Below are 13,407 nucleotides of genomic sequence, written 5' to 3'. Positions count from 1 at the left end.
CTGCCCTCTCTTTCAGGATCTCCCCACCTTCTGCAGAATGGCTTCTGCTTGGCCGAGACTGGGCTTTTATGTCTCTTTTCTGAAAAGCCAGCTAGAAGGTCAGCCAGGAATCGTCAGCAAGGGAAGGAGAGTGATTCTGGGATGCACCAGAGATATATACAGTGCCACTGGAGAGTGGACGAAAGAGTACACACTGCAGACAAGAAAGGAAGTCGAGAAATGGTGGCATCACCGAATAAAAGAACAGGCCTCCAAAATTTCAGAAGCTGATGTGAGTATTCTGAGGAGTTTTGAGAGGGTAGAGAAGAGGGGATAAGGTCTTGGACTCTGAGGTCAGATTGCCCAAGTTCAAGTAAGTTATTAAGTATGTGACCTTGAACCGAATGATTGACTCTGTGCTTCAGTTTTGTTATCTATTATGGACAGTGCTAAAACTAGTGCTCTCCACCTTCCTAGGATGCTTTTGAGCGGTACATGAGATCAGACAAGGATAGTGGGTAGAAGGGTTTCGCCCCACTGGGCGTTCTGGAACAGCATTTACTGGGGAGAGTCATCAGGAGTCATCCGGCAGGGGTCGGGTCCTTCCTGGTCCATGGCATGGTAGGGCCTCACACAGGGATCTGGCGGGGTCACATGTAAAGCTCCAGGAGTGGCACTTGGACCCCTCACTGTGGAACTTTGAATCTGCATATTCTGAGAAGCACCTGCCTCTTCCTTGGCGTAGACCTTGGTCTCGAGCCTGGTTCTGCCACCTCAGCATCATGGTTTGGGAGGTACGAGCCCTTCCCTGGTGTGATCTGGGGCTGGGAGCCAGCCTTGCAGTGGCAGTTGTGTGAGTTCCAGAATGAGCAGAATGAGCAGAACCAACCAGAACGAGCAGTGAACCATTCTGCTTGGGATGCATCAGCTTAGCTCTCTACTTAGAATTATCTTCAGTATTTGGTTGTACCCAGTTTCCATGAGGTGCCATATTGGATGCTGGCTCCTTCTCTAGGAGTCCAGCCTGTCAGGGATTGGTCTTGGGTGTGGTAGCCCTAACTTCTTGATGTTGGTCAAAGTAACAAATGGGAGATGTGATTCGTTACATGAAATGTTGACTCTGATCAGAGCCAAGCACTAGAAGATAGTTTACTCTTAAATTCTACCCTCCCTTTGTAATAGTTGCCAAATAATACAGACCTTCTACAGTTAATCGAAGAGATGAGGCCAAAGGCAAGCAGTTGAGTTAACATAACTGCAAGAGACTGCCTTTCCCTAGACTCAGCCATTTCCCGTCTCCCACTTCTCACTCTTTTCAGACTCATTCCTTCTATGAGCTTGATCACTGAAGAATGCTGGGGGCAGTTGTTTGTGTTAAAGTGAAGAGGATGTTTTTGGGAATGGGTTAGGGAGACAATCTGGTATTGAGAGAGGTGTGATGGAAAACAAATGGAATGATAGAAAGGAAGGTTGGAATAGGATGCATGATTGTACAAGGAGAGCCTGACGCAGGGCGTGAAGAGCCTTCATGGCAACCTGACCAGACTCAGGTAGCTGAATGCATTTTGGAAACAAACTAGGGAGCAGTTTAATTATGAACGAGGAGAGTAAAAGTAGTGTTTCTTCTGTTCCTTTGTCTTTTTGGCTTAGATTATAAGTTAGTGGCATCTACACATTTTGAAGTTACAGCTTACTGATTTTTGTGGCATCTCATTCTTCTTAAGTATATGGTTTTTGAAAACAATTAAACGGATCAAGGGGCACCTGGATGGCTCAGTCAGCTGGGCCTCTGGCTCTTGGTTTTGGCTCAGGTCGTGATCTCAGGGGTTGTGAGAGCGAACCCCACGTTGGGCTTTGCACGCAGTGTAGTCTGCTTGGGATTCTCTCTCTCCCCCTGCCCCTCCCCCAGCTCATGCACATGCACACTCTAAATAAATAAATAAATACATAATAAATTCTTTTAGAAAATTAAATGGATCAACATAAATTGTGTATCAGTAATTGGGGAAGTAGCTGGAGGGATATCGAGGGCAATCTCCTGGGGGCAGCCTCTCAGGGTCTGTTCTGGGGAATGGTAAGGTGGAGGAGATTCTGTATGTCCAGTCTGGAGCCAGGGCCGTAGGGTGGGCTTGGCCTCAAGACCTCAGTTTGATCGCGGCCACGTCACGTAGCGTCCTCGATTCTCAGATTCTTCGTGTTGTTTATCTCCCAGAATTGTTTTGAGAATCGGTTGAGAAAACGTGGCCAAACACATTTTACAAACCGAAATGTTACGTCAATAAAAGATCCAGGAGGATGAACGTGTGGAGTATCTTTGTCAGGAACCAAGGAGACAACTAGATGTCTGTGGACTTTGAAGCCTTTATAATTGACCTCACTCTGGTATTAGATCTATTTAAAGTCCACCCAGATGAGTTTCCAGGAGTTGAATGTCTTGCCATGATCACCTTAATCATCTTTTTTTTTTTTTTAAGATTTATTTATTTATTTGACAGAGAGAGAGAGGGAGAGAGATCACAAGTAGGCAGAGAGGCAGGCGGAGAGAGGTGGGTGGGGGGAAGCAGGCTCCCCGCGGAGCAGAGAGCCCGATGTGGGGCTTGATCCCAGGACCCTGAGATCATGACCTGAGCCAAAGGCAGACACTTAACCCACTGAGCCACCCAGGCACCCCCTTAATCATCATTACTGAACGAAGTTCCATTTAATGAGCATTTTACTATATGTCAGGTACTATCTTCCATATATTACCTCATTTAATCCTGAAACAACCCTGGGGATATGGGGGGAGTAAGAAAACAGAGGCTCAGAGGGAGGTTTAGTTATTTATGGGGATACGTGCCTGGGACCTTCTGTCGCTCACCTTTGATTTACAGATTCTGAGCTCAGAAAGGCAGAGGCATTTGTCCAAGGTCCCACAACTGGTGGCAAGGCTGGGGCCAGAACTAGGGCTCCAGGCTCCCTCTGTCTGTCCCCTCTAAGCTCTGTGACAGCTTTGGAACATGATCTATAAAGAGGCAAGAGTTATCTTTCTCCTGACGTCAGAAGCTGGCAAAAACAGTAGGTCCCACTTATAAAAACCATCCTCTTCCCATCGCTTACAATCTTAATTTCTTTCAAAGGCTTACATTCTTACACTTTTATATAATTATGAAAATTTCCCCTTCAATCAGATTCCTGCTCAGTTTTACCATAAACCCCCATAATTCCTTCTTGCCATCCCCAGAGGAAAGAACTCATTTCATTATCATGGAGGGAAATGAACTTAATTCACACAGAAAAGCAAAAAGCAGGGACACGAAGCAAGCAGAATGCCTTTTCTGCAATAAACAAAAATAGTCATTAATATTAAAGACTTTGGCCAGCGGGGCTTTTCTGTATATCTTCTGTAGCTCCATTTTGGAGTTTGGCTTAGTTAGTGTGTAATGAATCACTCAGTTGTGCTATACGTTAAATCTCTGTTGGACAGACCTACCAGAAAGAGAGAGTCATGAAGAAGCTGTATGTGGAAAATGTTCGGGGTAAGATCGATTGTTAAATAAACATAATATAAAAAAAAATCTGTCACTCTAATGAAAACAAGGTGATTATAATAAATGAAAAATGGGCTTCATGTAAAGACTAAAAATGAAAAACGAGAAATGGTTTATATCAAGGATTTTATTGATTTTTTTTCCAGATCCTTAAGACCCTTGTAATGGGTATTTCCCCACGTCCCTAAAAATGCCCCAAGAAAAGGCAATAGACCCAGTCCGTTATGAGAAGGAGTAAGGCTCAGACGGAGTGGATGGTTCGCTTGCTTCTGATTCTATACCGAGTGACTGAGTAAGGTCTTGTGCCTCCTTTGAGGGACTAGTTTACAGAGAGAGAGGATTATCTGTCACTTCCCTTCTTAAAGACAGCAAGTCCTGAGTCCCCACCGACTCCACACCTCAGGGCCTGGCTCCTGAGGTTTTCCAAGGGCTATGAGCCTGTAGTTTCCAGTTAAAACGTGTGATCACTAATGGATGCTTTCCATCCGTTTATGTAAATCAGCTGCAGTTGTCACTTGAGCATTACGTGATTTTCCCGTTTGTGTATTTTCCAGACTCCTGTGTATTCCCGTCTCTCTTTTCTTCCTTTAGGCAACTTCACTTTAACCCCTCATCGGTAATTTCTGGAGGTTGGGCAGTACAGAGAACGTTCTAGTCTATTTTGTCACATGTTAGTGGCCCTGTTAAAGGTTTGTTTAACCTCTTTGCTGAAGGAAGTTTAAAGCAAGGAGCCAAATGAGATTTTGGAAAGAATCTGACTTCTGGTGTCTTCTGCTCCCCCAATTTACTTGGCCGTGTCAATGATCAGTCATGCAAATACTTAGCAAAAAAATATATCACCCCCCCCATACACGAAGGAATGGTCATGAATGTTTTGTTTTGCGTTTGTTTCCAGTACTTTGGGAGAAGCAAAACCTGAAGGAACTCTAGCAGCGCCGCAGGAAGAGAAAAGGGGCAGAAATAAATGAAAGAGTGTTAATATCAGAAGGTCCCGACCCTCAGAGACCGGCAGTTAACCTCTTCTTTTCAGAGAGCCCTGCATGAGAGGATTTAAGGCTGGGTAGGGGGAGTGCTCCTGTCACCTGGACAGGATTTGTGTAGCTGGGGGAAAAAAATGCCCTTTGGTCCTTAGTACTCTGTGGGGCTGGATATTAAACTCCTTAAGTGGGGGGGGGGGGGCAGGGAGAGGGAGATGATGAATCACAGCCTTTGCCCTTGAACCACAGATCCCTAATTAACAATCAGTTAAATGACTACCATGATTCCTTATTTCCTCGGGCGGTGCGCAAACTCAAAGTTAGTCCATCCGGGAAGTATTCCCTGCCCTGCGTTCGTTCCGTTTGGAAGCAGGTACCGGTTTTCTGTTTCTTGTAATGCAGCTGTGTCTTTGGCAGCTGGAAGGTTCTCTAACCCTGGCATGAGGCTGTCTGTAGATCGCCCCTGGGAAACAACGAACTTCTTGCCTCGTTGGCTCTGATTTTCTCATTACTTTCCCATTTCAACGTTGTCTGTTGAAAGATAAGCTCACAGTGATGAAGTTTTAGAATGTGAGTGAGGTCCGGAGCCGATGACCAAGAAAGAATTCTTGAGACATCTTTGGTGCAAAATAATAAAGAAAGAATTCTTGAGATGTCTTTGGTGGTTTATTAAAGCCCGGGGACAGGACCCGTGGGCAGAAAGAGCTGCTGCCACGTGATCCCGAGGACTGGCTGATTATATACTCAGGAGCTGCGGAGGTGAGGACAAAGGGGGTGCTCAGAAGGACTGTCATATGGTAAAAAAGACTCACAGGATAATGAAGATCTAGTTATCATCAAGCCGAGCTTTTTTTTCCACTAATGAGGTACCAACATGAAGACAGCTGGGAGTTTCCTGGTGGAAAGTCACATTCCTCCTATCACACGTCCTTGTCCTTGTGGATGAGCTTTAGGTTTAGAAGAAGTTCAGCTTTATTTACGTTTCATCCTGCCTCAGGCTCCCTCAATTTTACGGAAGGGAGGGCAGTATTAGGGCTTTAGGAACTGAGTGATGGTCTCTGGGAGTTAAGCTGTGGGTAGGAACGCTTCTTCCTTGTCAACGGAGGGAGACTCAGGTCTTGGAGGGTTGTGATCTTTACAAGTTAACTCTTTGTTTTTCCTTTAGGGCAGCCAGGAGTGCCTGAGGAATGTCACATCTATCCATGGGTGGGGAGGGGCTGTGGAGTGTCAGCTTCTGCTGTGTCCTCTGGTTGCCTTCTGTTCCCCCATCAACAGTACAGCAGAGAAACCCGGCACCCAGACTGGTGCCTGGGGATCCCGCTCTTTCTGCTAAGTCCAAGTCTGAATGCAGCTCCAGGGGACTTAGAGATGTCACATCTGTGTGATTCAACTGCCGTGTCCTTGAATTATACGGATCTATGCGTTAGAGCTTCATCTGGAAAAACATAGTTCTTTAAGACCTAAATAGAAAACTGTCTTAACAGAGAAGCTTTTAAAGGGGGGAAAAAAACACCTTAAAAATATATATGGGTGATTAGCACTCTGAGGTTGTTTGGCATTCTTTTGGACAGTCTTTGGCTTAAAGCAGGGCTTTGAATTTTGGTTTTTGACACTTTTGTCAGTTCACATTATAGGAGCAGCTTTTTTTTTTTTTTAAAGATTTTTTTTATTATTATTTACTTGAGAGAGAGAGTGAGTGTAAGAGAGAGCATGAGACAGGGGAGGGTCAGAGAGAGAAGCAGACTCCTTGCTGAGCTGGGAGCCCGATGCGGGACTCGATCCTAGGACCCTGGGATCATGACCTGAGTTGCTTAACCTACTGAGCCATGCAGGTGCCCTTTTTTTTTTTTTAAAGGAAGCTTCTAAAAATGTTAAACTATTACCTTGAGTACAGCACCAATGTTTTATGTGCATATAGGGTCCCAGTAAATGCTTAAGAAATGCTCATTGTCATCCTTTGTCAATTCTTTCCCAGAAATCAAAACCCAAGTTTTACGTACTGTCCATGTTCCCTTATCCTTCTGGCAAGTTGCACATGGGCCACGTGCGTGTGTATACCATCAGCGACACCATCGCACGGTTCCAGAAGATGAGAGGGATGCAGGTAAGGAACGATGGCTGCTGGGACAGCCCCCCTGCCTGCCACCTGCCCCCACCTAGGGATGCAAGAATGTCGTTAACATGGTCAAGACAAATGAAAAGAACCGATTTGGGTTCAAAGTAGGACAGTTTTGACGATAAACATGAAAAGCCCTGTGTTTCCTTTTATGAGCTGGAAGAGCTAATAAAGCATCTGGATTAATGGCAGGGAGGAGGGCGGGGTACCGCCGTGTGTTTGGTGTTGTGCTGGCGATGGAGGTGGGGTGGGGTTGGGGCCAAATATAGCTACCAATGTTGGTAACATGGGCCATCTTCCCAGGACGAGCTCACAGTCAGGTGGGGGTGAAACACACAATCGATGGTCATCGTGTCGGGGCATGAATCCTCCAGTACAGGTGTGCATCAAATGCTTTGAGAAGGAGGTGGGGCCCCAAGAATTTTCTCTTTCTATTTGATATTTTCTGTATTCTTTAATGAGCACGAATTGCTCATTAAATGAGCAATGGACAAATTAAAAATTTTTTGAGGAAAAAAAATAATCTGGGGAGTAACAACTCAGGCATTTGGGAAAGGCTCTCCTAAAGGAGCATCTGACACGGGTCTTGAAGGACAAGGTGAAATTTACCGGAACAGGAAGAGAAAGACCCTTCCGTGGCCATTGTGGGCCAGTGCCCTTCACTCCAGTGCCAGTTACCCCAAAGCTTACCCTTTACTCTTTAGCAGTGTAAAATGGGGTGGGAATGATCACGGTACCATCTTCTTTAACCACTTACAGAGTGGTGGGATGGAAGAAGGGTTGAGAACATGGACTACTGAACCCGATTGTCCAGGACTCGAATGCCCGCTCTTAACATGTACTAGCTATGTGACCTTTGACTAGTTACTTAACCTCTCAAAACCTAGTTTTCCCTCATCTGTAAAATGGGTATAAAGCGGCACCCGCCCATTGAGACCTACTACAAGGATCAAAGAGGATGGTGATGAAGCATTTGGCACATACCTGGCACATAGTATGTAACCAGTAAATACTATTCACAGCCGCTCCCGAGAGCCCCCTGTGCGCATCTCTGTCCAACTCTGAGTTCATCGGTCCCCCCAGGAGCTTGAAATCCAGCCGTGGTGGGAGTATTTACACTATGGACGTCAGCAAACGCTACAACTCTGGGCTCTTTTCCTCCCAGAGAGGCAATGGTTAAAACATTCGCTGGTACTCCTGCTGGCTGTTGCTGTTATTAACCTGGTGGGGCCCGTACAGATGACATCTGCCACCTCCTAACTCTTTGTAAAGATTTTCTTTTAGAGACGCAAGTGCATCTGTTGTCACAATTGGTTTGAAAATTTATGCTGAACTGACATTGGCAAGAAGTATTCCTAAAAAGGAAGGCAAGTTATAATGGCTCTGTGTCACTAGAAGAGTTAATAACTTTATACTACCAAATGCAGAAATTTGTGTTCTACTTTAATAGTCAAAGGTATTTGTCTTCCTGGTTTATGTCGAATGTTATTTTCCCCAGACATTGCTTTCCGTCATTGCTGCGATGTTTATTAGAAAGAGATGGCGCGGAGTGAATTGGCTCTTTGCCTAGAGTATAATTCTTTGTCTTACTGTGATTCTTCGACTAGATTTATCTTCCGGTTTTTACTTACGCCAACTTATTTTGGACAGTTAGGGAGTGCAGGCAAATTGATGAAGATTAAGCTTTTATAGCAAAATTGTGCATTTATGAGAAGGTGCAGGTGGTTGAGGGGGTGTGGGTGGGATTCTGATTCCCTTGGATGGGATGTAATGTTCTAGAGGAAACTCAAGGCAGAGCTTCAGGCCCAGAGCTACTCAGAGATAAAAGAGACGAAATGGAGACTCCTAGAGTAACTGAAGTCCAAGGTCGGGCTGGATCCAGGAGTTGCATGACCTAGTTTTGAACCACATTCTGCCACCTTCTTGCTGAGGGACACCCCGCACAAGTCATTTCATGGCTCTGAATCACCACTTTCCTCATATTTAAAATAGAGATAACAGTAATTCTTGCCTCGTGGGGTTGTTGTGTGGGTTCAGTGAGATAGTACATGTGTGTCTGGGGTAATAACCCTTAATAAGTGATAGCTGCAATTCTTATTTGCGTTGAATTGGTTTACTCTGGGAGGTCGGCCACTGTCAGTTAATAAATGAATTCCACTCTCTTTGGCCTGAAGCACGCTGTGTGGAGTTACCTCCTCAGAAGCAGCTCAACTGTAAAACATTGCCTGTAATTTATATTACCTAGCCTATGACCTGATGGGTGCCCGAAACCACCACTCTCTGTTTTCTGGTTTATGGTGTCTGAGTCCGTGTGGTCAGCAGGCCCCTAGGGTTCTCTTTTGTTTCTAAGTTTCAGTTGTTCTGTTTAAGATGATTCGTTGTCTTTTGGGGTATTCTCCAGGTTCTGCTGAAATTAATTGTTGTTAATTTTCATAAGCCATATTTAAGTCAGTTCATCCCATGTATAGCTCCATGATATGGCAAAAGAGAAACAGAAATTTCAGTGTGATTGTCAATAACATCAAAGCCTTTTGAGCTTACTGTTGTTTTCAAATCCATTCCCAATGTCAGGACTGGTCCCAGAGATAGAGCGGGGTTGGATTCAGGTCAGGTTCAATGGTTCTCACTCTTAAGAAGGAAGGAATATCTAATCTGGAGTAACAATGGGGTCTGACATGTGTATTCATTCATTCATTCATTCATTCAATATCTAGTCATTGGTATCAGCTTTATTCTAACACTGGGATTTCTATTGTATTAAATGGAAATATTAGAGTCTTAGGTTCAAAAATCAGTCAGTAGGCCTAAGAAAAATTAAGCAAGCTTTGGATTTTTCTAGAATTTGTTAATTTGTTGACTGGTTTGCTTTGTTCTTGAGTGGAGATGCGTGAAATAATTCTAAGTTACACAAAGAACAGTATGGGAAGTAAAAGAGTGAGCCTTGGAGCAATTCTGCTCTCTTCAAGGCTATCAGTGACCTGGGTGTGGATGTGCCTCTGTCCTCATCTTTCTCAACCTCAGCAACATGAAATATGGTAGACCAGTTCCTCCTCCTTAAAACACTCTGCTCTAGTGAGACCCCACTCTCCAGGCACTTCTGCATCTTGGCTTCTCCCTCCCAGTTTACTCCACAAACTTTCCCTGCCCCACTCCATCTTTGCATACTCTTTTATCAGATTGAGAAAGTTGCCCTGTATTCCTACTTTGCTTAGAGTTTTTCTCATGAATTGGTGTTGATTTTGGTGAAATGCCTTTTCTGCATCTATTGAGATGGAATAAAGTTTTTCTCTTTTATTCTGTTGATGTGATATGTTAATGGATTTTTTAAAAATTTTAAACCAACCTCGTGTTCCTGAGACAAATTTCTTTTGGTCATGATGTACTTTTTTTTTTTAATGCATGAATTGCTGTATATAATTTTTTAATCTCTCTACATGCATGGGGGATACTGCTCTGAAATTTTCTTTTCTTTAACGTCTTTGTCTGGTTTTGCAGTCAGGATGATGCTGGCCTCATAAAACGAACTAGAAGGTGTTCCCTTCCTATTTTCTGAAAGCATTGTGTATTACTGGTATTATTTCTTCCTTATTGTTTAATACCATTCACCATTCTGGGACTGCCATTTTGTTTGTGGGAAGTTTTAAAAGGACAGAGTCTATCTCTTTAATGCTATAGGGCTATTTAGATGTTCTGTTTTCTTCAGTGTCAGTTTTAAGTTGTATTTTTCAAGGAATTTCTCTACCTTACCTCCAGTTCTGTTCTGGACTGCATTCTTTTTTTTTTCCTGTGTCTACTTTTCCTGGGTACTCTCATTTATCCCCTTTAGTTTAAACACGATACTTTAAAAAATTATGGAACATTTCCAACAGAGAAGTCCAGAGAGCATTATTATAACTACCCAGATCTGTATCCTGTTAGAAGATGCCAGGGGGGTGCCTGGGTGGCTCAAATGGTTAAGCATCTGCCTTCAACTCCGTGATTCCAGGGTCCTGGGATCAAGCCCCACATTGGGCTCCCTGCTCAGTGGGGTGCCTGCTTCTCCCTCTCCCACTCCCCTGCACCCTGTTGTTCTCTCTGTCTCTGTCTGTCTCTCCAAAGAATAAATAAAATCTTAAAAAAAAAAAAAAAAGATACCACCATGTAATCCTATTAGTCTCAGCTCTTTTGTTTTTTTTCCCTTTTTTATGTTGCAGAGAAGAGTTGTTCCTTTCCACAATTCAATTCCAATCCTTGAAGTCAAAGTAACCATTATTCAGGAGTTACTCTATGTCCTTTGCCTTCATGTTTTCATGCTTTTACTCTATTGTTTAGGGATACATACACGCTTATATGTAGTATTGTGTTTTTAATTTTATATAAAAGATATTTTGGTATTCCGCATATTTTTTCACTCAGTATTTTCCATCAAGGGTTATCCTGACCATGTCTCTCTCTAGAGTTATTTCATCCGTTATAAGTACTTTATAATTATGCCAATAGTTAATTATCCATTTTTGCATGGATAGTTTTAGGTTGTTTCAGATTTTTGTTCCAATGCATGTCCTTATACCCGATTGGCTAGCCTGTGGGAGAAGTGACATTGCTGGGTCATAGAGTATACATAGCTCAGTGTTACTACATCTTTCTAAATTGCTTTTCAAACTGTCAAGGGCAATTATTACTTCCTCCAGCAATGAATGACATTTGTAACTGCTCTACATCCTTGACAGCACTTAGTAAGGTTAGTCTTTTTAGTCTGTGCTAATTTGTCATATGGGAAATGGCATCCAGTTGTGTTTTTAATTTACATTTTCCTGAGTAATATTCTCATGAAGCTGAGATATTTTCATATGTTTATTGCCTATTTAAATTTCTTCTTCTCTGTTTGCTTTGTTCACATTATTTGCCAAGTTCCTCTTGGGTTGTTTGTCTTTTTCATATTGCTCTGTAGAATTCCTTATACAGTCTGGATTACTGATTCTGTGTTGGTTAAATGCAATGCAAATGTCTTCTGCCAGTCTGTGGTTTGTCCTTGAATTCTGTGAGCCCAGCCAGACCACAGATTGTAATTTGTGTTTGAGAATGGATGAGAATGATGATTTGGAAAGTTCAGGGTTGCTTTTACTTTGATTTCCTCTTAGAGTGACAAATAAGTTGTGCAAAGGAGAGAAATGAGACAAGAGTACAGGTGGATCATTGTGGCCCTCCACGCCCGTACTCAGTCATGGAGATGGTCCTGAAAGTCATGACCATCACAGCTCTCTTGGGGAAAGCTAATGTCATGAAGAGCTGACCAGGCCATGGACACACACACAGCTTAGATGTGGCCTTTATAAGTGGTTTTTATAAGTGGCAGGTGGTTTGGGGTGATGAATTGATCAGGAAATAGGGGCTTTAGTCAGTGGCGGTGGTGATACCTGCCTGACCCACCTCACAGATTTGTGGCAGGGTTCCTGTGAGGTTATCAATGAGAAAAACTGTAACACAATTTCCCAGTGTAACCCAATTAATGGTAGCAATAATAGAGAAGTCCTGATATTTGGATGTTGAAGCAGGGGCCTCTTGAAGCCAGAGATCAGTTATTCTTTTTCAAGAGTCAGAAAAGGCTGCCCTGCTGATTGGCTTCTTCTGAAACTCATACAATATCTGATGACATATTTAAAGCTTGGCACATATGGTGATTTTGTTGTGTCTTCATATGTTACATGCACAGGGAATTGGAAAATAAAATGACCCACTCTGTACCCTGGCTGGTCTCCCTGGCACCCTCTGGGCCAGAAACAAGATGATGACAGCATCAGTGTGGCCAGTCCCCCTCATAGGGTTGGGCTTGGACTCATGTGTCTTAGACCAAATGCACTGCTCAGTTGGGTTTTCTGCTTCAGCCTTTTTGCTGTTTGCTACGGAGGAGGAAGTAAATTGAGGCTCTGTGTGTGGCTGCTGTGTGATCATAACGTGATTACCCCTAAATATCAGGAAGCGAGGGGAGCTCTTAGTAAGTGGATGAGAATACATGTTTCATCACTTTTTAGCCGGCCAGCCAGTCAACAAGTGTGTATGATGTGCCCAGAGGGTGCATAGCGTGGCATTTAGTTTTCAAATTTTTGACTCTGCAGCTTCTAGAAGTAGAGAGTGGATTTCCACAGCTTATCCTCCCCTGTATCGTTGGAAGGGAAGAATGAATTGCTGGTCCCATGTCTTGATTAGAAACTGGCTGATTTATCTGCTTATCATCTCTCTCCACCTTCCCAGGGGAGATCTTCTGTTTTGGGCCACGATACTGTCATTTGGGTTCTCTAGTCTGAAATAGTTGCTTGATTTGGATCCTCAGTCTATAATAATGGCGGGTTATTACACTTGCTAAACAAAATTCAATGTTTTATTTCTCATTTCTTGGAAATAAAGCATTGAATCTACTCCAGAGAAACCATGATGCTCTCTGAAAATAGTTTTTTGAGAAGCAGTAACCATGGTTGCTCTCGGTTACAAGCTGTATTGGTTTCAACTCTAAACTTTTGTTTCATCATGAAAAAGAGAGAAAGCTGGTCATTCCTAGGAAATACGTTGGCCCTTTTGTAGCAGTAATTCTGCTGTTTCTCCTGCCATCAGGAAGGCGGACGACCAGCTGCCCCCACTTTCTTCCCTTATACTCGAAAAGTTTTCTTACCTCTACTTGATCGTATTTTCTGTGTTGGAGGAAGAACTGTATCTTTGCCTGTTCTTTTTTTCCTTCTTAAAAAATGTTATTTTTAAATTGTACATAACGTTCCATATTCCCCCCTTTAAAAAGAAGAAATACAACATAGATAAGGCTGCACTCCCCTCT

The 13,407-nt window shown here is 43.3% G+C and overlaps 1 protein-coding gene across 2 annotated transcripts in view; it reads left to right on the top strand.

Annotated features, from left to right (window-relative positions):
* Positions 1–13,407, top strand: part of LARS2 (leucyl-tRNA synthetase 2, mitochondrial) — a 153,236-nt gene that overhangs the window by 2,459 nt on the left and 137,370 nt on the right. For both annotated transcript variants that reach the window (XM_080805188.1, XM_080805187.1), the window contains 2 exons: positions 17–271; positions 6,462–6,590. In XM_080805188.1, coding sequence (XP_080661314.1) covers positions 38–271; positions 6,462–6,590 — 363 coding nt within the window. In that variant the 5' untranslated portion in view covers positions 17–37. The remainder of the gene's footprint in view (positions 1–16; positions 272–6,461; positions 6,591–13,407) is intronic.

This window comes from Martes martes (genome assembly GCF_963455335.1).
Source record: "Martes martes genome assembly, chromosome: 1".
Lineage (NCBI taxonomy): Eukaryota > Metazoa > Chordata > Mammalia > Carnivora > Mustelidae > Martes > Martes martes.
This window is presented reverse-complemented; position numbering and strand designations above follow the sequence as displayed.